The following is a 24,368-nucleotide window of genomic DNA, read 5'->3' on the forward strand; positions in this document are numbered from 1 at the left end:
CGGCGGCCATTTGCCGCAGCGGAAATGAGGTGGCATCCAGATAGGGCGCTGCCTTTCTCATTGGTTGGGCGTCCAGTTTGCATATTGTTCCTTTATACTTACGAAATTGATCCAAAATATTATGTGTCTGAGTACTGACAGCTTTTCGCATGCCACAAAAAACTGGAAAGAAGCAGGGAAAGCGAACGAAAACTAACAAGAATTCAGCTAGGGGCGACACAGAGAAAGGCCGGACAGGAGACGGGAGTCGAGTTTGGGGGGGGAGGGGGGCTACCGCTGACAGCCTTCCAGTCCGACTAAAAAAGAAACTTCGGGGAGCTTCCTTTGTCGTTAGTCACCCCTGCCCTGACTACGGCGTCGCGTACACGGGGGGAAGACGCCGTCAAAATGCGCGGCTGTCTACAGCCCCGATAAAGCAACAACTGCATGCACGCTTCCGCTGCGTGTGCGCTAGGCGCGGTTCTGATTGGTAGCGCCCGATCTCGGTACTGGGTGAGTGAAATGGGTGAGTGAAATGCTTTTTCGTCTGAGCATTTCATTTCGAATTTTCAGAGTGGAATAACTTTCGTTTGCATGCTCCGATTTCAATAATTCTTTTTGCTCTGGTCTCTGGAAACATGATGAATCTATTTAATGATATTAACGGGTACTGAAGAAATCATCGCGGTGCCCCTTTAAGGTGGAGCGTAAGTGTTCCCTCCATTTTTTTGGCGGCTCTGATGCGTGTGATTGACTGGCTTACCGTGTAATTCGAGGCCATGCGCGGAAACGGCAGTATGCATGCAACCCTTCCAGGTGTACTGTTGGGGTCTGAGTCCTTGCATAGCTTATTGCTCCGAGTCCCATTTAGCTTGACGGGGGAGGGCTAAGTAGTAGGGCAATAGTAGTATAGTAGTAGGGCTTGGATTATGTCAGCCGTGTGGAGGCATGTTCGCGCATGAATAAGAGACGAGCAAGACGAGCAGTGCTCCAAACGCATGTGCGAGTGTAATTGCGCGGGGCTAGTGAACGGGCCCGGGCCAGTCGTAGGGCATGCGGGACTGCCCCAGCTCGTGGATCCACTTCGTGGCGATCCACTTGGAGCCGACGAGAACGGGACACGCTCCGTGCATGGTGCGGTTGTCTCCCACGCTTCGCGGTCTGTCGGTGGGGTTGCGCTGGAAGCGCCCTCCGTTGGCCGGGTTCGGCAGCAGGTTGAGCCAGAAGAGTGCGCGTCCCTCTTTCGCATCCACCTGCGTGAAGTATAGAATTGACTCAATTGACACATTTCCATGTACTGTCATAAGTTTTATGAAAGGGAACGCAGGAGCGCGTGGCAGATAGTATCGAAACTTACTGGTGATACGCAGCAGTGTTTTTCGCAGTGCGGTGGAAAGGGCTCTGCTACCTTGCCATGCTTTTGACAAAAGAGGATATCGCACCTCCCTTTCCACTTCGTTTCTAAAAGCAGCCACCGGGTAGCGTGTTCGCCAAATGCAGCCGGTACAGCCAGCGATGACAGCGCCGCCCACCGACAGGTAGCAGCCACCATTAAGGCTGGTTATAAATATTCATTCAGAACGACAGCTTGATATCGCTGCTATGGCGCAGTGGATTAGAGGCACGTGTTGCGTATGGAAGGTCGGCCGTTCGACTCCGCTCTCTGTACTGTAATTTTTTTGTTTTTATAATTTCTTTTTTACCTTTTTTTTCCTTTTAGGTCGCAAATCGTGATGCTTAGTAGCATATAACGCCGTTTAAGATTTTCAAAACATTTTCTGCATACTTTTACACAGACTATTCACAGCGCTGGAATATCACTTTTGAAATTAAACTAAATATTACATGGTTAGTAACAATACGTTGGTATAGACTTTTAAGCATTATTTAGGGAATAATTATCCCTTTTAGGTAAGCCGTTGTGACAATCTTCAGTCACTGTGATCAATTCACCGTGGTTTCAAGCCTTGCGGCTGTACAGGCTGCAGTTGGCGAATACGCCGCTTCGGCGGACGCGGTTGTTGCGACGCGCGTCTGTTCTTTCAATCTTTCCTCTTACATCTTTCAATTCTCCTCTATCTGCACGTGGCAGCGATTGTGGCTCAGCACGAGCCAGCAGGCAGGCCCATGCAATTTCCTTTTCATACTTTCTTTAGTCGCTTCAACAACCATATGTACGGCCCCATGATATCTACCACCAGCTCTCATGCTCCCTTTCATAAAGCTGACGACTGCAGGTACCCGCATTTTTAGGCCCAAGGAAACAAATAGAGGCCAGAAGGGGTCTCTTATCACTGTGCGGGCCGAATCGGCAAACTTTTTATGCGAAGCATATTACTAGAGCTACACTGCAGCCCGTCGAGCGCGGCGGTGGAGCTACCATTGACCTTTAGCGTGACCACGTGACACCACGTGACAACATGACGTCACAGCAGAGGAGAGATGGGCTGCCGGCTCGCGCTGTCGGCCGCGGCGGTGGAGGCTCCACATCAGAGGCGCTGCAGCTGACCACGTGACGCTACAGCAGCGGTATAAAGCTGAGCTTGCCTCGCTGTGATTGTCTGTGTATCTGTTCTCGCTTCGGCGAGCGCGGCTTCGGCCGCTTATCTGTTTTTTGAGCAGCGTCCGCTCCGGCGGACGCAGTTGTTGCTGCGACGCGCGTCTTTCCTTTCCTCTCTCTCCTTCCTCTGATCTTTTAACTCTCCTCTATCTGCACGTGGCAGCGGTGGTGGCTTGGCTCGAGCCAGTAGCAGGCCCGTGCAATTTCCTTTTCATCCTTCTCTCAGTCACAACAACAACAACATCTCCGGGCACTTACGAGGCGGCCAGGTGTTGGGATGCCGCCTAGAAGCAGGGCTGATTTGAACGAGAAGCGAAAGCTTCAGCGTGCCACAGAGACCGATGAAGAGCGGGATGAACGTCTGGCTAAGCGGCGTGCTCAATATGCGGCTCGGCGACAACGTTCTACAACAACTGAAGAGCAAAGCGAGGAACTTTACCAAGCCTAGCCATCAATATGCTTCGCATCTGACTAGGCTTAACCTTAGCTAAGCCTCAGCCATTTTTTTTCGCCTGCGGGCCAGCAGCCGCAGAAAAAGGAAGGTGAGGGGAAAGCTTAGAGTTCAGCACACTTCTCATGCCGTCATCACCGATTCATCTGCCGCCTCGGACATACAAGGGGGTGACCCTATAGGGGGGACCCTATGTATCGGCTAGAGAGATGGGGGACCAGCGGGGTGCCAGTGCGCATGCGCAGAACGCAAGCGCCCAATGGTTTAGCGTTCTGCGCTTGCGCGCTGCGCCGCGCAACTCCCCTATTCCCCTAACCGATAAGGTCTCCCTATTCTAAAGGTATCTAATGACTCACCGTCCTGGATTTATGCGATATTAGGAGACTGCTACCTCTCGATATCCTAATGAAGTTTGTCGTCCATCCCCCCCCACCCGCCTCCCCCCCCCTTTTTTTTTTGAGGAACCCGCTGCCGAACAGCGCTAAAGAAACGCTATACGGATGAAGAGCAGACCGAGTTGTTACTGGCACGGTGCTTCCCGAACAAAATGAAAATTAGTTTTTGAGGAAGGGAAATGGCGCAGTAACTGTCTCACATCATCTCGGGGGACACCTGAATCGCGCCGTAAGAGAAGTGATAAAGGAGGGAGTAAACGAAGAAAGGAAGAAACAGGTGCCGTAGTAGAGGGCTCCGGAATAATTTCCACCAACTGGGGATCTTTAACGTGCGATGTCAGTGCATGTTAAAAATCCCCAGGAGGTCCAAATTATTTCGGAGCCCTCCACGAAGGCTACAGTCTTTAGGGTTAGTTGGCCACGTGTTTGAAACCCCTGCGCTAACGGCTTCTCGCGTCGTGCGATTTTAGGCGCTCAGTGGCGGAACGTGCGTTCATATGATGCGCAGCACCTTCAGTCCGAGTTCGGGGAAGACAGTGGCTCCTCCCCTGTGCACGTCCGACAGGTACATGAGCCAGGTAGCGGCCCGCTGTCCCGCCTGCATTTCCTCGGAGGAGGCCCGCTCGTGCTCCCGCGTGTAGTCGGCATGCGGCGAGTAGTGGCCGCCCACGCCGTAGTTGACCACCTGCAGCTCCTCGGCGCTCTCGAAGCGCATGCCAGTGACCGCGGACGCAGCTGAGCTCAGCTGCGCCACTAGCGGCACCTCGTGGTCGCGGAGCCAGGCCACCTGCACGCGGTATGTGCGGGTGAATACAGTACTCACGCGAAGGTGGTTTGGTGCGCAGGCGCCCAAATCAATAGGATCGAATTCTCAGTTTTACCGCTCATGAGCTCGCCCGAAGGCTGACCTTCCAGCCGATCATCGCGACTTCCTCCGAGGATGGACACATTTCAGAAAACGAGCGGCTATACTCTTTTGGAGTTATCACACAGTTCTACAGACTTAGTAGACGAACAAATAAATGGCAGCGCAAGGAGTCGAGGACTAGACGAGACAACAAGGACGGCGCTGAACCGAGACACCTGACGAACCAAAGATGGTTGCTCTAACCGAGAGAAAGAACACGTTCCACATAGGCTGGCAAGGTAACGTCACCTACGATGTGCACGTTGCAGGGTGGGGCGGCCGAGCTCTGGGCAGGCTTGGCTCTAAGTCGTCTCAGCGCTTGTTGCCAGAGGAATTCCGTTGATTGGTCAGCTAAGATGTGGAAGTTCCGCGGCTTACGTTGGTGCGAGGAGACCTGTGTCCTTCTACAGACCTGGGCGCTCAGGAGGTCACGGTACAGGCGAGCTTGCTGACGCCATTCTGATCTCAAGACTTTGACAACCCATATTCCTGTTCATTGTTCAAGACATGTACCAACACGCCCAATTTTCCACGTTAGCAGACGAGAACATCCAGAACCACATAGGAAGCTGAGCAAGAAGGAGGAAGCATGGAGACAGTTGCAGGTGGGCACCTTTCCGAACCTAGCCACACTGAGTGGGTTCCTGCTGGTCTCAAACGGCGGCAAATGTAGGGTCTGTGAAGAACGGGCGACCCTAGCCCATATCATGTGGGCACGAACCCGATCCGCAACTTTAGTGGACAGTAAGCAGTCATGGGAGGTTTTGCTACGCAACCAGGACCTGCAAGAGTAGAAAGCCGTCATTATACAAGCCTTCGAAGCCAGGTCCCAAGGGATCTCGGCCGTCTGACAAGGACGGGAGGGTAAGTCCGCCCTTCTGACACTTAATCTGAACTCAATGAAGTTTTTGTATGCTGTGCTATACTACACGAATGTGGTCGCTGGACGCCACAGGCGACGCAGTGTAATAATATAGGACACTAACTGGAACACGATCTCTTCAGTGCACAGCAGCCTTCAAAACTCTCTTCTTCCTCCCTCTCAGCCCTTTCCCCAAATGGAGTACGCTGGGTGACGTCGGGCCATTCGGACGACTAGCTCACTCTGTCACTGCATGCCCACGATCTTCTGAGCGTCTAAAGCATGTCGCTCATAAATACAAACTTCCAGCAGCCAAAAACAAATTACAGTATGTTTCGCCTCGACGCATGCCCAACATTCTTGGTTAAAAATTTCTATTATTGAAAAGCCTTAAGGTAGTAGTACATAAATATTGAAGGTAATGGTCCATTATTCCACTGTGTGGCAAAATCTTTATTTCATAATGTTTCCATCGCTCGCATCGAGCAGTTAATACTGCCTTAGAAAAGCAATGGGGAACGCTTTTGAAGATAGCAAAATCGTTTAAAGCAAAAAAAAAAAGAAATGCAAGCCTACAGACGGGAGTCTGCGGATATATTGATCGTTATAGTGAAATCTTACAATATACGTAAAAATTGCGCTCAAACTTTTTCGTGTGTTCAAAAACGCTTTTGTACAGAATTTTTGGGTATGTCACGTAAAGTGGACTAAGAGCCGAGCCAATTTTGCTGCTGGTTAGACTACGCAGCGAGAGCTACATCGAGACCGAGCTTTGTGGTGAATCATTTGTAACCCGATTTCAGGCATAGCGCCATATACAGAGGGCAAAAGGCATGTCTAGAACACGTTCTGAGCGTTTTTCGGGCTGAACACGCGATAACCAGCGATAAGATTTGGTTAAAATGGTCTGGATGTAAACATGTGCAGTTAAACTTACAGAATTCCATTGTCAGTTTTTGCCTTCTTGGTCGCAGCGGCTTTGGGAGCTGCGAAACACACAGTTTGGTTGTTCTAGGCATGTGTTTTGCCCTCTGTACTATCTCACTGGCAACCAACTGCCGTCGTTCGTTTATTGGGCACACATTTTTAACACGACGGCGTTATAGCTGGCGTTCAGAGGAAAATCCATGCGCGTTGTCGAACTGGTTCATGACTGGTCGGCCGAGGTCGTGACGTCACACCGCGTCAACCAATGAGAGCGATGTACAGGGTCTGTTCTGAAAGTAGTAGGACTGGTTTCTTCCTGGGCGAACGGGCGGAAGAGAGGCGGTCTGCGCGTGCAGGACCGGTGAAGGGGGATATTTCCTGTCACTTCCTCTTTCCTGTCACTTCCTCGTTTCGCCTTCGGGCTTCTTCTTTCGCGCTGTTTTCACCAATATCAGAATGGACCAACTAGCCCAGCAAAAAGTTCTGCTAGATATTGGGAATGCTGGGGAAAATCGGCAGTCGGCTCTCGGCCGTTGAAGAGAGCAGGTCGCTTGTACTGTGAACCCCTGTCGAAACGTCTCGTCACGCAGAATCACGGAACGTTTACTGGATCAGCGATACGCGATCAGATTTTGCGTAAATCTTGGTAAAACGGGCAAAGAGTCTCTCGACATGATTAAGAAGGCCTACGGTGACGTTGCCATGGGCAGATCAGGTGCTGTTCCGAGAAGGTAAGCAAAGAGTGGAAGACGACGACCTCTCCGGACGCCCTTCGACCAGCAAGACCAACGAAAATGTGTAGCGAGTGAAACATTTACTGAATAGTGATCGTAGGATGACTATCAGAATGAAAGCTGATGACTTGACTATTCCTCAAACCCAAGTTTCAGAAAACTTAGCCATGAGGAAAGTGTGCGCGAAGTTGGTGCCGGGAGTGTTGTGAGAGGAGCAAACGGCCAACCGGAAAGCGATCTGCCAGGATCTTCATCATGTGAATGAGGACCCCCATTTTTTGCCCAGCACAAGGCGGCAACGCTGCCCCAGGCCCCTACAGCCCCGACTTGACCCTGCCCGACTTTTTTCTATTCCCGAGAATAAAATCAACGCTCAAGGGGAAACATCACGGATCGGTGTAGAGGCGGTTGAACAGGCCGTGACGAGGGGGCTAAACAGCATTCAGGTCCAGGCGTTCCTGGAGGCGCACGAAAACTGGAAAACTCATTGGCAGCAGTGTGTAGATGCGGAAGGGTGCTGCTACTTTGAAAAATTCTAATCGTTTGTACTATTCTCATGAATAAACTTTATTAAAAAAAATGAGTCCTACTACTTTCAGAACAGACCCTGTATGCGCAACAGACTAAGCGCGCGGAAAATTTCCGCTGCTCTGTGGTTGGCGCGTCGGGTCATGTGATAGGGGGCGTGATGTGGATGTGGGAGTGGCGAAGAAGCGATTCTCAAAAAGAAAGAGGCTCCAAGACGGATGCGTGCATACCGTAATCGTGCTTCTGTAGTTGAGAAGGAGTTCTAAGCCACCTCTACCGCTGCTGCGTTCGGCATCTATAAGGGTCGGTTAGGGTCTACAGACTATGTACCTTGCTGATGCGTATTCCTGAAACGATCTGCCTCCTCACGGCGTTGAAGACCAGGGCCCGGAACAACAACGGCTCTGCCATCTTTCGGAGGGCTCGAGCGTGGCGCTTGCTGAGGAAGTTGTGCACGAGCCCGACGCGCGGATCTTCGCTCAGCACTTCCACGCGTAGCGGCCGCAGGATCAGCATGGGGTGCTGCGCAGCGATTCCTTCGATTATGTACTGCAATGCAACGACATCAGCAGCTCTTTTCAGCAGAGAAGAGCATATCATGCTTTACCATGGCCACAACCCTTACAAAAAAAGTATTAGACAGTCTATAGAGTGTCTATAGACTTCTGTCTATAAAGTCTATAGACATAAACAAATCCTAGGGAACTGTCTATAGTTCAGTAGCGTGGCTTTTTGGGCTTGTTGGTACATAGTTTCAATATACAGTAGCGCAGCAAAAGACGAGGACACAAGAGACAAGATTTCCCACAATTTGAAAAGAATTGGTCAACGAGCGAATGCGACCGTCGTGTTCTCGGCGCCGAAAAAACTTGCAACGTTGTGCAAACTGGGAAAACCCAACACAAACAAAGCGCGCGGATGCACAACTAGGCACCAGAAGCCATACGTCACGTGCGATGAAGGTGTTGTGTATAAGATACCCTTGTCATGCGGGAAACACTATATCGGCCAGACGGGGAGATGTCTGAACGAGCGCCTAATGGAACACGCTCGCAACGTCAGAAACGGGCAAGGCGGATCGCTCGTTGACCACATTCTCGCATGCAACTCAAAAACCTGTAAGCCTTTCTTTGATAAATGTCGGGTAATAGGAAAAAGCAGAGAAAGGGTAACGCGCGAAATCATTGAAGCCGAAAAGATAAATAGGTCAGGATGCGCGTGTGTAAGCACACCTTCCATTCTCCTCTCAGATAAAGAGCTCGGGTTTCTAAGGAATTGATACTGTTCGCACATGTGATTACTGTTTTCTGGCGTATAAATGTGATGCTTCAGGAGAATAAAATTTGTTGGAAGTTAGCGCTCGTGCTGTTCGTTTCTCGTCTCTTGTGTCCTCGTCTTTTGCTGCGCTACAGTATATTGAAACTGTCTATAGTCAATACAAATGCCATAGATAGTCTATAGACAATCTATAGATTTATGGACATGCACTTTTAGTAGACTTTTGCCTATAGACAGTTTATAGGCTATGAATAGACAAAAATAAATATCTATAAGTAGTCAATAGAGTCAATAAGAAGTCTACAGACTGTCTACAGACCATTTTTACAAGGGAAAGCTGAAGGCTGGTGCAGTTCTATTCAGCTGTGAGACACTCTGCATGTATATATGCAGGGGACATAGCAGCACTGACCGTTATAATATGAAGCACGACGCAGCGTAACCCGGCTGAGGGCGCGGACGTTGCTTTGCGGGCGAAGGAGTGCCTCGAGGAACAGAGGTTCTCGAAGCTGGCCACGTCGGTCGCCACCGATGAGTACTGCAGGCGAACGTCGTCCTGCACTCTCGCCACCAGCTTGGAGCGCCTGGATGTGCGATCGAGACCCCGAGGACGTCTTTAAGGTGGCATACTTAAGGTGTAGTACTAAGCGAAAAGGGAGTAAAATGGAAGTAAATGCACCATTTAATCTTTACGGTGAACATTTTAGTCTCTAAGGGAGTTACGGGTGCTCTTTGAGGGTCCATAGGTGTGGCGACGCCATTAGTCCGCGCACTCTAAACACTGATACACCTTATGGGAGTAAAAAAAGAAGTAGGCTGATATATAGCTCACTCCCTTTTATAAAAGGGAGTACATTAGAGGACAGCTTACTCTCCTAGCTTTAGTCCTTTATGTTTAGAGTGCAGGGGACTAACGCCCATTGCACCTTTAGCTCTTTTTGGCTGTTATTAGTTCAGTGTGATAGTTCATAGAGAATCGGTCCCTATAAATTTTACATGTATATACTTTGAATGAGGCACCTTTCCCGCTTTAAACAGCGTCGATATCGCAGTTGTACTGAAAAGTCTGTCGTTGACAAAGGCACAACAGCCTTTGTCATAAATATACAGGCCATCGAGTCTGCTTACAGCCCTTTCAGCATGGCTCATTTTACATCGCCAGTGTCCCAATTAAATCTCAGATGGCGGGGGCGACTATATTCCTCATCGCCGTAGCTCAGACGACAGAGCCCCACATGTGACTGGCTAAGGTTGTGAGTTCGGTGCCCACTGGTAGTGTGTCGCCTTTTCTTCTACTTTCTGTTAAATCATGTAAACTTTTAATGATTGCGCATTACTTTCCTCTTTCGCAGGGAGGACACTATCCCCTTTCATCTGCCACTCCCTATATTGCCACGCTAGCAGGGTCATGAGAATCTGCCGACGCCATTGGCTGGAACTTTGACGGGGAAAAGCCGCTTTGTTCTTGACTTGTATCTGACTAGTAAGGTTCGAATGCGAAGCGCAACAAGATATCATAAATCGAAGATGAACAAGAGGATAAAAGGTTCGATGCGTTTTAAGAACAAAATAAATGTGCAAGGAACTTCCTTTGTTTGAGATTAGTTTTACGAAACCTCTTACGAAATGCTGACCGACGCGTTGAATTGCAGAGCAGCGCAATGAAATTTCAAGCCTGTCCACTCTAAACGTTGCAGCTGGCACCGTTTACGTAACTTCGGTATTCGTCCACGCCATGCAGCTCCAGAGATGCCAATACGCGCGTCTCAAAATATTTAGCTTTTATTTTTTCTAATTTCGCCTGTTTTTAAACCCAGCGACGCCAATGAAAAGACGTCCCCCATAAATAGTTTGTGGTTTATGGGTCCTAAAGCGACTCAGGCTATGAGGGACGATATGAGTGGAGGGCTGCGGAAATTTCGACCACCTGAGGTTCTTTAACGTGCACTAATATCGCACTGTACACTGGCCTCTAGAATTTCTCCTCCGTCGAAATTCGACCGCCGCTGCCGCGATTGAGCCTATAAGTCTTTCGGGTCAGCAGCCGAATGCCATAACCCCTGAACCACTGTGGTGGCCCCCATAGATGTGGATAGCTTTATATTTGCTTTTATATGACAGATTTTACCGAGGATAAGCGCAATGGTTGTATAGCAGAGCTTTCCATATGTACTGAGGATTTTATTGGGGGATAAAGTGCAATAAGATTATTTAGTGGCAGCATTTATTCGGCTAGCAGCGCTAGGGACAAGGCACTAAATATACCGAGACCCTGGCCCGATGTCAGCGCCTCCTTCGTATCTTCCCCATTGCCATTACGCTCGATGCCCCTATCACGATAAACAACCCAGCCTGAATCAGAGCTTTCCGACCGCGCAACTGCGAGACTAGTGGCCTTTATAAAAAAAAAAAAAAACCTGGGGCCGTATTTTATAAGGTACCATTCGTAAACTGTCCTTTTGGTCCCCTGGCATTGGTCACTGTTGTTCGGTGACATAGTCGCGGCTTTTGACCGTTTGTGGGATGCTACCCGACTACTGGCAGGTTGACAACAGGGTTAGATCACTGGCTGCATATCGCAGCCAACGGCAGCAAATAGTGGCGATTTTCCTCTTTATTTTCCTTTTCCTGTTTTTAATTTATTTCATGCCGTCTCTTAGATTATATTTACTTTTATTCTTATTTTGTTTTGTTTGCCCTTATTCTTTACTTCTTAACATGGTTAATAACTGGGTGAATTGGAGAGATATGGGAGAGGCCTTTGCCTTGCAGTGGTCGTTGAGATGTCTGTGACTGGCTGCTTCCGTCTGATGCTGCCTTCACACTGACGTCACGCCAAATAAAATTGACAGTGGACAAATGGACCCTTACAAAATACGCCCCCTGATACGCTGATTGGTGCGAAGTTGGGAGGTAGCTGACTGTCACGCCACGTGCGAATATCCTGCAGTTATAGTGGAGAAAGGAAAGCCGTTGAAGAGTGTCACTGGAAGTTTGTTGCTCAGCTCAGAGGGGGCGCTTCAGTATTTTAACTTCTGCGGTGCCTCAATAATGTTATGATGCTGCAAAATCGTTTCAGAAAGAAGGGTTTCAGTCTCTTTAGACCACGAGACCATCCAGTAGTGCTGGCAGGCATCGAATAAGCCTTTTTTTAAATAAAAATTTAGGAGCCATGGCTAAAGTATCGGTAATTTTTGTGGGCCAAAACGGCGTCTGTTGGTTAAAAATTGATCTCACCACCCTGTAATGGATACGCTGATATCGAGGCACTCTTAACCTCCTCTGGGTAGCCTCACGTCTTGCCCAGATTTCGATCTAAATTTTCGTGTTAGGAAGGTCAAGGAACCGTGACGGAACTCAATAACACCGTTTCCTCTTCGAGCTGTTTATCACTTCGGGCGCGCCCTGCTCTCTGCCATGGCCGTACTGTCTAGTTTAGTTGACATAGCGACTGTCCCGGAAAGGCGGTGACCCCAAGTTCGATTCCTAGACTTGGAAGGCTCTTAAATCAACTGTTTATAAAGTTTGTGCGAAAATTGCACAGATTTGGTTTGTAGCTGTATGACCGTGCTTGGGTAGATGCTGACGAGTAATTACTCCCCCAGTTAAAATTTACTCCACACAGGGAAACTGCACTAAAAAAGCTCGGCAGGATTAAACCACGGTGGTACCTAAAAGTCGACCGATAACATTTTGGCAATGGCCCGGGCCAAATTTGGTGGTCACCATCGTATCGGGCACTCTCAATTATGGTTCAACATCGCTTTTTGGTATGGTTTATGAGGTTGAACGTCCCAAAGCTAGTCAGGCTATGAGGGACACCGTAGTGGAGGGCTCCGGAAATTTAGACCACCTACAGTACATGGGCCTCTATAGCATTTCGCCTTCATCGAAATTCGACCGCCGCGGCAGGGATCGAACCCGCGTCTTTCGGGTCAGCAGCCGAGCACCAAAACCACTGAGCCACCGCGGCGGCTAGGACATCACTTTTGGTCCATAACGGCCAAGGTTAATTTGTTAATCTGTCTATGTCATTCTGTTGCTATTCTGTGCTTCTGAAGGTCAAACCAAGGTCAATTCAGGCACGGAATGTTGATCAATCTGTTGCTATTCTGCGCTTATCAAGGTCAAACTAAGGTCAAGTATGGTACGGAATGTTGAGCGACTTTTGCGCTGAGTAGAGCTACCGCTTCTAAAACACTGGGCTAGCTCTGCGAACTATAAACGCTACGGGAGTCGCTCACTCGTCAGCGGGTGCGCCGTCGTGGTATGCCAGCAGGAGACGCAGGGCGGGCCTCTTGTCTTGCACCCGCATGGTGATCCTGGCCATGGAGTTGAGGATGGCCTGGCGGTCGTCGCTTAGGTCGTCCCCTTCTTCGTCCAGGGTGTCCAGGCTGGAGGCCCACCATCCCACGGCGCTGCCCACGTCGTCCGAGTCGAAGCATCGCTGCGCCAACTCGCGGCGGTCGTGCGCGGACACGTTCAGCGACGGGCTGCGAGGACGCGGAGTCCGCTTCGTACAGGGTTCCCACGTAAAGAGCCCATGTGCTCTTTAAAGATAAGCTGAAACTCTTTTTTGAGAACTCCGCGACACGCAAGGTTTGATTTGGTTCATGGGGTTTAACGTCCCAAAGCGACTAAGGCTATAAGGGGCACCGTAGTGGAGGGGTTCGGAAATTTTGACCACCTACAGTACACGGCTCAGTTCATTAGTGACAAGTGCATGCGACAGGTGGCGGCAGCTTCCAAGCACACACACGCCACTTCGCAAGGCACAGTTGGCTCCTCGTGGAACCAAATCGCGCCTGCGTCTCCCAAGTTTAATTTGTTTTCAACCACTAGCAGAAGAATTTCCGCCACTCCCCAGAGGGCGCCACATCTTGCGAAAAAGACGCATTCCTACACCTCTCCATGTCGGATGAAGGGCAGCACCGCCAACTATTAAGGCAAAAGCCTTTAGTGGCTCATACTGTCTTCCGTTAAAAAAACGTTTCGCACGCGTTTAACTCAGGAAATAAAAAAGAATAAAAACAATGGTTGCTTCAGATAGAGGAGGAAAAATCAACCTAGAAGCCAAGTTTCATCTGATGACTGTAATTAATTAATTAATTACAGACAAGAATGTTGAAATTGCGTCGAAATAGCGCGGACGTCGATCTAGCCACGGGAACGGTGTGACGTCACATCCACCGGAAGTCGTCACGGCACAGTGAAAATTGTCACAGAATGGCCAGAAAAACGTCGAATTTGTGTCAATTAGATGGAAAAATGTGTAATTAACTGTAATTAACTCATGATCCCCGAAAGATTTATAAATTGGGTATTGATATAACCACGGGAACAGTGTGACGTCACATCCACCGGAAGTAGTCACGGAATAGTGTCCTCGGCTTTCGCCTCTCAACACTTTAGTTGCCAAAGTGTCCTCGTAATTTTTTCTCCAGTCATATTAAACTGTATGGAATGATCCAAAGAGCTATCCAGGACTCTGCGGCAACGAAGGAACCAGCTAACGCCGGGAACGCGCACCTCCTGAGCTTGACCATCTGTTCAGCGCTGAGCTCGTAGGTGTGCTGCAGACGGCAGAGCCCCACCGCGGCGCCGGAAAGGTCTTCCTCGCTGGGCCACTTGCCCGTCTGCGGCTCTGGCAGCTGCAGCAGCTGCCCGTGGTCGGCATTCTGCTCGGCCTGGTCGGACGCCAGCTCGGGCCAGTTATACGCCAACCACATCCTCGTCAGGTAGGCGCGCAGGACGTCATCCCATCTGCGCAAGCGCAGACGCGCACATGCTCTGCAGGGGTCTTTGTTTTCAGCATGATATATACAGGGCGCTCCGTATTTATCTGTCCGGGTTGCAAAAAATTCTAAAACACTATTCTATTGGTAGCTTATGATAGTCTGCGTTTTTCGATAAACAATTTAACATCGGAACTTGCCTGGACTGCATGGAATCGGTGAAAAACTGGAGTCGTCTGGGCGGAGAATTTTGATCTAGGCGAGTGGGATGGCCGAATTGAGAGGCTGCGCCATCTGGTGAACTGCGAGGCAACCAATATCCCTGGGGTAGGCCTCGCAGTAGCCCAGATGGCGCAGCCTGTCAAATCTGCTGCTCCGCTCGCCTAGACTAAATTCTCCACGCAGACAACTGCAGTTTTTCGTCGATTCCGGACAATTGAGGCAAGTTCAGGTGTGTAAATTATTTATTGAAACACGCAGAAATAAGCTACCCTTTGGTCTGCCCTTGAGCCAAAACAGGCAAGTAGTTTGAGCAGGAGAGTATTTTAGAACCAAACAGATAAATATAGAACACTCTGTACAATACGCAGAGAAAGTTTTTAGAGTTAAGTTATTGCTACATTTAACACACACAGCCGCCTCCCTGTATCTCGTGTCGTTTGAATGGCTAGTTAGTGACTTATGTGGCTCATGCAGCCCGTAGATGTAACTTAAATCTATGCAGTCTGACTATTGGATAAAGGTGCATTAACTATATCAGATGGTTTACCTAACATGCTCTGCAATTTTTATATATAGAATTTTTGAGTTTGAAGAGCGTTTCTATCGGCATAGCATTGCCAACGGTGTAACGCGCATCATAACACAGCTAAGAGGTGCAACTCGTAGGCTGGATAATTAATATTGAGTAGTTATCTTCTAAACAATTACCGTCTTTCTTATTTACTGAGAGGCATGTAGTCCACCGTAATTACAATATTCGTAATAGTTTTTTGAATTTCATAAACGCAGTTACAGTCGGTTCTGCGGCCCAATTAATTTTGGCTACATCGTGCGAAAATACATGCACTTTCGAAAACCTTGCAGGAAAATCAACGCGTCCATTGCACGTAACTCGTAGAAATATAAAAATTTATTGAGCCACAGCGCCGATGGTAACTGCGCTTTCGAAATTTTAAAAACTGATATGGAATTACACTTACGGTGAGCTACACGCCTCTCGAAAAATAAGGAGGCTAAAAGTAATAGTTAAAAAGTTAACTACTTAATACATCCTACTAGTTTGCACGTCTCAGTTGTATTCTGATGCGCTACAACAATGACAATGCTATGGCGAAGAAAGTGCTCTTTTAACTCATAAAGCCTATTTTCAAAAATTTCGGAACATCTTAGGTGAAACACCCGGTATGTGCTAAGTTCTTTCCAGTTCTGCCTACCAGTTCGTCGATGTTTTTTTATTAATCTTGTATAAATATATTCGCAGTTCTAAATTACGCGAGAAACAGTTGTTATGTAGCCTTCGTGCATGCCTCTTTGTGATGTCAGACGACCCAGACCACCTTTTCCCTTATCTGCTACGGCAGAATAGCTTAAGAGCTTGTGTTCGCCATGTTTCAAGCGCTAAATTTATTGCACTCACCCCTGAAAACTGGCGATGCGTATTTTTTTTTTTCGTCAAAACGAAATGAATTAGAAATCTCTCTTTCTTTTGTAGCACAAGGTTTAAACTTTCCTTCTAAAGTGACAAGCTACAGCGACTTTTCCTTCATCATAACCTGTACCCCCTCAATAGCGTAATAAGACCCAAGCAAGCTTTGCACATGCAGTCGGCTGTTTAGGTAACGCCAGCCGTGTGCCTTCCGCGGCGCTGTTCGCATTTATCGAGGCGAAATGCATGCATGCAAAGGCCGTCGAACCGGAATCGCGAAAGCTCGCGTCCCCCATTGAGTGCAAGCGCTCCATGCCGCCGCACCGTCAAAACGCGGCTCTGAAATCCCTTTCGCGGCACTCCCATTGAAAAGCCGTTATTGTCTGGCGATATTCAAAAGCGCTAAAAGATGGCTTCGCTTGAGAGGTGTTTCGTAATTCTCCCCGAAACAACGAGGATAGACGAAGTGGTGCCGTGCAGGAGCTTTATGTAATGCCCGTTTGATAGCTCCTTTACTAAAAGCATCCTCCCCCCCCCCCCCCCCCCCCCCCCCCCCCCCCCCTCGCAGTGGACAATGTAACGTTGAGCAAGCGGGTCAACGCCGCGACGCATTCAGCTGCTCGTGATTCAGCGTTATTCATGCTTTTTTTTATATTTTTAACGCAGGGATGCATTCTAGAGCTTCCCACCCTGAAGAGCTGACCCGCACAACAAGGTTTTAAGGTCCCCCAGCAAACAGTAAAGAAGAGGTCATGTTGTGAACCCCCTGGTTTTTTGTTTCGCATTAGGAAACCAATGCGTTTCGAATATACGGCAAATAAATGTTGAACCAAAGCGAGATGCGGGCTTGTTTTGTAATGCTGCGCTGCCGTAACATCGCTCCTTTTGCAACCTTAGTTTCGAATTAAAACGTTTGCTTTGCTAAACCGTGACGTGCGCTGCATGGAGGAGATAACAGGAAATGAAGTGCTAACGTATAGTACAATTTTGACGAAGGTGCCGGCTTTTTATCAACATGTACGTTATTTGACCAAATGATAATATCGTTCATTACGCGTGATGCGGGAACACAAAGCAGGAAAATACAGGCGCCTCGAGAAGTTAGGCAGATACAGAAAGATGAACATCTGAAGATAAAAAGGAAGCATATCCCAGTGTCAAAGAAATTGCTGCTAAAGATATCGAAGAAATAGGAACTGGCTTATTGGCTTATTGGGGTTTAACGTCCCAAAGGTTGGTTGGTTTTATGGGGTTTAACGTCCCAAAGCGACTAAGGCTATGAGAGACGCCGTAGTGAAGGGCTCCGGAAATTTCGACCACCTGGGGTTCTTTAACGTGCACTGACATCGCACAGTACACGGGCCTCTAGAATTTCTCCTCCAAAGAAATTCTAGCCGCCGCGGCCGGGATCGAACCCGCGTCTTTTGGGTCAGCAGTCGAGCACCATAACCACTGAGCCACCGCGGCGGCATAACGTCCCAAAGCGACTCAGGCTATGAGGGACGTCGTAGTGAAGGGCTCCGGAAATTTCGGCCACCTGGGGTTCTGTAACGAGCACTGACATCGCAGAGTACACAGGCCTCAAGAATTTCGCCTCCATCGAAATTCCACCGCCGTGGCCGGGATCGAACCCGCGTCTTTCGGGCCAGCAGCCGAGCGCCATAAAAACTCGGCCACGAAATAAGAAACAAGTCTTCTAGTCAACAGCTCTGTTGTAGTCTTACTATGTGTTACCATGCATTGCTTAATTAGAGCTATTTTCAATCAAGCGTAGATTTTGGTACATATATTACGCTATGTGACGGAAAGAGAAAAGGCAACGTCGGCTATTATTCAGGGTTCACTGGGAGAGAGGTATATGTTTTTTTTTTATTAAAACCGTTCTTCGCACAGTCGGAACCGTAACTCGCCTTGTTCTCCCCTAACAAAGTTTTCTTTAGACACTCTACAGACTGTCCATAGACTTTTGTCTATAAACTATATAGACTTTCTATAGACAAATCATATAGGTTAGTCATTAGGCAATAAAATCCTAGACAGTCTATAGAATGATCTATAGATTTATGACCGTACACTTATAGTGGACTTTTTTTCTATAGCCCAAGAATAGACAAAAGGAAATATCATAGGACGGCAATAGAGGCTATAAGAAGTCTGTAGACCATTTTTATAAAGGGGTAGCGCGTCAGCTTACAACTGCACAAGAGGTCAAAAATGCGATATGAAAAGCTAAGGGTAATGAATAAAAAGCGACAATGCGCGTCCATATGCCGTGCTACACAGAGTACACTGTTGTAAGAATGAGGTGTCGACGAAATAAACTGCCACGTCATCTTTTCTTGTTAACAAAGAAATGCATTCCAAGACAAATTTTCACCCCTTTCTACGTCCGCATTTCGCGGCAGCATCTTTAGCGCCCGCACAGCAGACCTCGCCTGTACGTAACAACCCAAATACCGATACTATGTACAGGCGCGGCCATAAGTAAACGGAGCACGCTATTGCGTTCGAAGTGCAATCATGCTTTCTCTATTGGTAATGAAGAAGCATTGTTTGTCTACAAGAAAGCCCACCAACCTCCTCTACCAGCATGCGCGTACCACTGTTAGAAATTTCAATTAGGTGACGCGTGAAAAATATTCGAAGACAGTTGCGTGCTCCGTTTACTTTTGTCCGCGCCTGTACACAATTCTTGGATAAAAACTTTGAAAATTGGAATATTGCGATGTACTGTTATGGTAGTATTATTCTAAAGCATAGAAAAATGTTTCTTTAACAAGAAAGTCTTTCCATCATTTGCATCGAGCAGTTAAGACCGCGATAGAAAGCCGATGGGTAATGTTTTTGACTACAGAAAAATTGTTAATAGAAAAAAAAATACAAGCGTGCCGACAGAAGAACTGTGGATATATTGATTGCGTACATAAAATATTTCCCGCTGAAAAAATCTTTTCACCAGAATTGCTGGGTATGGTAAAAGTGTTCACTGTATGCATGGTCATATGCAGTGCATTCATAATGCATGGAGGAGTAAGTAAGAGAATGACTTATCCATATTATAGTTTAGCTTGGAAGAAGTGAATGAAGAGAGGTGGACGAAATAGTGGAAGAATAAGATAGCTTGAAGCAATACACGAACATCTGCGGGCGATAATTGGGTATAATTTATGCAACACTTTCACTGATTGTTTCATGTGCCATGTGGACCATCGCATTGTTTCATGTGGGCCATGGGGCTGTCGAACAACGAATGTCGGAGAGCAGCCCTACGCAGCTCGGTCAAAAGTGGGCGCCACGTATACGCGTGTCGATTCGATCGCGTTAGCGCGTGCGAACCCTCGGGGCATCGGCCTCTAAAGCCCGCTCCTCCTGGCCCTGGCGTCGTCGGCGTCGCTACGCGGCAGACGCGCGCTGCATGAATGCGAGGACCGCGTCGCTAGCGACTCAACGATCAATCATTCCTTCAGGTTCGCGCCTCTCTTTCTTTCTTTCTCTCTCTCTCCCCCTGTCTGGGTGTGCCCGCAATAAAACGAGGCGCGACGGAGGAGGAGGTGGAACAAACGGCGCTGCTCTGTGCTCCATCTGATTATAACCGTGCATCGTCCTGTAAACGATGGTCGGTCTTCGGGTAAATCGACCACTCTATTCTAGTTGTTACAGCCCTATTCGAACTTGCGCATAATTGAAACAGAGAACGTCATCCAATCCGATTCAGAATAAAACAATTTACGGAACAGAAAATACCTATATGAGGCTTTGCCTGGGGCAGAGCATAATGTGCTTACGGGTGCCTTGTGTTTGTGTCTTGCAATGAGGGAGTAATTATTCATTGACATCCACCCAAGTGAAGCCGTACGGCTACAATGAAAGCTATACAGTTTTCATACCAACTTTGTAGTTAAAGAAAAATTCGTCCTGGTCCGGGGTTCGAACCCAGGACCACCGCTTCACCGGAGCAGTCGCTCTACCAACTGAGCTAACCAGGACGGCAAACTTATGGTAGGGCGAGAGCGAATTGATCAATAACTCGAAGTGGGAACAGTGTTGACCAAATGTTTAGGGGAATCCCCCAAGGTGGAGTAGATTTGTAATAAGGGAGTAATTACTCACTGGCATCCACCCAAGCGCAGCCATACGGCTACAAAGGAAAGTTATACAGCTTTCTCAGAAACCTCGCAGTTAAAGAAAAATTCGTCCTTGTCCGGGGTTCGAACCCGAGACCACTGCCTCACCGGAGCATTCCCTCTACCAAACGTACGGCTGCGTAGCCGTATGGCTGAGGTTTGGTGGATGCTAATCTGTAATTACTGCCGTATTGCAAAATCGACTCCATTTGGATGATCCTCTGAAAACACTGGAGCAATATTTTAGAGCAAAGTATTAAGGCGAAAGCCTTTAATGCCTCATCGTTGTCGCCAGAAGGGTGTCAGCAGAGGTGTTACGCTTTTTCTACTCAAACCAGAAAAAAAAAAATCTATTCGAACCACCATCCTTCCGTTCCGCTGCCGAGCGTGCTAATGGCTACGCTACTTCCTGCCAACGCATATGTAGTTCTCTTTGTCTAGGACACTGGAGAGTGTTTGCAGAAAGGCGTAGAATCAGGCGGATGCCTCCCAAACGCCCCCCAGTGTCTCCAGCATTTAAGATTCACAAACAATTGTGTACTTAACATCTTAACCACACATCAGTGACACAAGCAGCAACACCGCGCTAAAGGCTTTCGCCTCACCGCACTTTAGGTGAACAAAGTGGCCCCCTGAATTTTTTTTTCTACTATACGCTCACATTCTGTTGTTTTGACCCGTGAAAGTCCACTAACCATTCTAATCTGGGTTAGATACCTGGTCGATAACCTTGCGTAGTATATAGGTCGCACTATACGGTTCCAATGAGGCTGATGACAGGGAAAGAGCATAAAGGTTGGATGGAGGTGGGGGTGGGGGGCTGCAGTCACCGCCGCCGGTGGTGCGGGCGTTCATTCTCTCGGCGTGCTATTTAGGGACGGGGTCACCACCAGCACGTCTGTACAGGCGGTACACGTAGCTCGGTCGCCAGATGTGCGTGGGCCCTGAAGGTGCACCGCTTTACGGGCAGGCCGCTGGCGGCACGCGCAGAGCTCAGACAAGTTTTATGAGGCCCAGACTGCGACCGCCGTATAACGCAACGACACGGGCGGACTACTTGGCCGTCGGAGAACACACGCGCTGAATGCGTTATTTCGATTTTATTTTACTCCCGCATCGACGCATGGACGCACTCAGCGGGCAGAATTGTGATTACGAGTGCCAAACGAGCAGAGAGAAAGGGAAAGAAGTTGATCTGCATGCAAATGAGAAAGGTGGAGTGTAATGAATGTATACGTACTCCACCCAGATGGCGATGACCGAGTTTTGATGCCCTCTGTGACGGGATTCATTTCGACAGATGCGATGGTTAGTTTAGGTTAGGTTTTTATGGTCGCGGTTATAACGCAAGAACTGAGTGGAAAGTGCCTCTCCTGAGGACCCTTGAGCCAATGGCTTTGACCTACGGTCGTGACGTCCCGGTCAGTCGCCTTGCACGTGCTAGCCATACGGTAACAAGCTATAACATGCTAGGCACGGTCGTGACGTCACGACAATACGATGGCGCTTTTGATCGTAGGTTCTCCTGTTATGGGCAAATACGCCTTATGTTTTGAGTTGCAACCAGTGGCTGCAGCTAGGGTGTGTCAGTGATGCGCAATTGGACGTGAACTGCGTGAAGGGCAATGCCCGTTAGTCGCACGCATGTTGGCACACAGGCCTCAGTATCGAGTCTGTTGGCATACATAAACAAAACCAGACTGTGCCTTTTCCTTTCATTTATACCAGAGAGCGAGTTGCGCAATAAAAAAAGGGAGGGACAATAGACGGGAAGACAAGAAAGGCACTGAACTACAGCGCTTGTCGTTTTGAAGCGCCACTACAGAAAAGAGTAGCGCACTGCCTTTTATAAACGGAATGCGCTAGAGGACATCTTCCTTCTTTTTTACTCCTATATAGGCGTATTCGTGTTTGAGTGTAGCGAGCGCTATGCCTAGTTCTAGTGTTTTTACGTAGTTGTGGCCCGTCGACACATCCCTACTGTTGTTCACTACGTTAGGTTAGGTTATGGGGAAATGAAAGGCCCGGTAGCTGTCTACGTATGGACGCCCGAATTGTGACGTGAGGGAAGGGATGAAGGGAGGAAACAGATAGAAAGGAAGAAGTGGAGAGGCAATGTACAGTGTGCAAGAACTATGTTGTGTGAGTCCATATTCACTTGCTCAGGGCACGCGGCCTTTTTTACTCCGAGTTCAAACGTCTGAGGCGATGAGTGAAAACGACGCGCTGTTTCGGTGTGAAGCACTCATCTGCATCCTCTCGAGTGCAGCGCTCATTGAACGGAAACCCCCTAACCGAAAGCTCGATGAACCGATGTTGATATTTTCTACATGGTTAAAACTGGCTTACGTCGAAAATCTTTGAATTTTATTAGTCGACAGGACGCGCTTCAGGAAGGAAACAAGTATAAGAGGTCCCTTTCAAGGTTTCAAGATTTAGAAAAAAAAGAAGATTGCAGAACGTACAGAAGGCAAAACGGTTGTCTACAACACATTCAGGCCGTGTTTCGGGTTGGACACGCGATATCTAGTGGTAACATTTGGCTAAAAATGATCTGGATGTAATCATGGGCATTTAAACTCTTAGTATTTCATCGGCGTTTTTTTGCCTCCCTGGTTTCAGCAGCTTTGGAAACTGCGGAATACACAGTTTAGTCATTCTAGACAAGTGTTTTGCGATCTGGTCATCAGGCTGTTACGACCGTCCTTGTAGAATGTTAAGAGCCATGCGCTCCGCGAAAGCAGAAGAAAATAGAAACAAAAGCCAACTCATACTTTCTTTCGACTTATCCAATCATCTTCATTTAATAAGGAAGCGCGACCCAGAACGACCACAAAGTAAAGACGTACGATGAGCGATAAGTGCTTGTGTCGTCGCCTTTCTTTTGTGGTCGTCCGGGTCTGTGCACACGTCGCCGCCTGAGACTGTAGAGACAGCGAAAGCCTCGCGAATTTTAGGGAAATCATCTAGAAGACTTTATCCTAAAAGGCGTAGAACACTGAGTTAGGGAAAAGTAGTATTAGTATTAGTAGTAGCAGCAGTAGTAGTCATTGTAGTATTTAGACAACTACAAGTCAACACCATCCCACACCCAAGCAGACTGCGCAAAACCCACCCAACCATTCACCACAATAAGTGCCAATTTCGCGACCAATGCCCCAAATGGTCAGGGCATGCCAAAAGAAAGCACACATCCCAATACTAGAAAACCGAACGCTAGAGCAGAGGGAGGGGGAAACCCCAAAACCAGCAGTAGGGCACTACTGGAGGCCAAATCCAATGGGGCCTTACTGAGGGTCTAAATTCACAAATTTGTTCTCACTAAATGTTTTCCTGCATTTGCTCGCGCTTCCTTGTCAACATGATTAATGTACAACTCACGCAACCTCGTCACTTTGCTGCTCTTCCTTGGAGCAAACGAAACCCCTAGAATTTCGTTGGCCCATTGACCTTCCTCGTGCCTGGTCGGATGCTCTAAGTGGCCTCCAGCTCTTTAACCGTCTAGAAAAAACTTGCGGGTCAATTTACTTTACCACACCATATTTGTTGGACCTGCTGGGCCCCACACTTTGTGCTGCGCTTACGAGTAGTCGTCGTACTCGTCGTAGTCGTCGTCGTCGTCGTATTCTTCTTCGTCTTGCCCTTCGCCTTCGCTTGGGCCGAGCAGGGCTTGTATGTATCCGAGCATCTCCCGGCAGAAGTCGAGGCGCTCCTGCTCGGCGCGCAGGTAGTGGGCTATGTTCGCGGCCACCTGGGCCTCGGTGTGCTGCAGGCTACGCAGGTGCGTGATGGCCGTGAACAGCTCGGCCCGTGACTGGTCCACCAGGAGGGAGGCCAGGCCCACCAGGAACACCGCCAGCAGCAGGGCGTAGGGACGTCGCGTACCCGAAGCCATGATGACCGCCTTCCTCTGCTCTGCCTTCTTTCTTCTTCTTGTTCTTCTACTTCAACTTGCGGCTCGTATCTCTCTTTTGCTTCGTCTTTCACGGCAGGCTGGTGACATGCATCGACTATCGTATCTCTGTTTATCGGTAGCGCTTATATGCAAATCGTGGCAGGCGCAGCACTTGTTCCTACAGCCTCTAACACCGCGCAAAAAAAAGCGCGAAATAAAGTTGTTCAATCAATCAATCAATCAATCAATCAATCAATCAATCAATCAATCAATCAATCAATCAATCAATCAATCAATCAATCAATCAATCAATCAATCAATCAATCAACCAATCAATCAATCAAT

The 24,368-nt window shown here is 48.3% G+C and overlaps 1 protein-coding gene across 1 annotated transcript; it reads right to left on the minus strand.

Moving 5' to 3' along the window:
* Window positions 1–964: 964 nt before the first annotated feature.
* Window positions 965–24,023, minus strand: LOC149331687 (prolyl 4-hydroxylase subunit alpha-1-like). Its single transcript, XM_089556820.1, has 7 exons — window positions 23,713–24,023; window positions 14,151–14,384; window positions 12,866–13,114; window positions 9,034–9,205; window positions 7,674–7,865; window positions 3,897–4,172; window positions 965–1,232 (listed from the first exon to the last, which is right to left on the minus strand). The coding sequence occupies exons 1-7, from the start codon at window positions 24,021–24,023 to the stop codon at window positions 1,002–1,004; spliced, it is 1,665 nt and encodes a 554-aa protein (XP_089412946.1). The 3' UTR covers window positions 965–1,001.
* Window positions 24,024–24,368: the final 345 nt, after the last annotated feature.

Source organism: Amblyomma mixtum, chromosome 8 (genome assembly GCF_055824585.1).
Source record: "Amblyomma mixtum isolate Tamu chromosome 8, ASM5582458v1, whole genome shotgun sequence".
NCBI lineage: Eukaryota > Metazoa > Arthropoda > Arachnida > Ixodida > Ixodidae > Amblyomma > Amblyomma mixtum.

Excerpts from the sequence above, each read along its gene's own strand:
- LOC149331687 (XM_089556820.1), bottom strand. The coding sequence starts at position 24,023 with ATGGCTTCGGGTACGCGACGTCCCTACGCCCTGCTGCTGGCGGTGTTC. Across the intron at positions 4,173-7,673 it reads CAGGAATACGCATCAGCAAG|GTGGCCTGGCTCCGCGACCA; the intron begins GTACATAGTCTG and ends TACCGCGTGCAG. Across the intron at positions 1,233-3,896 it reads TCCCCGAACTCGGACTGAAG|GTGGATGCGAAAGAGGGACG; the intron begins GTGCTGCGCATC and ends TACTTCACGCAG.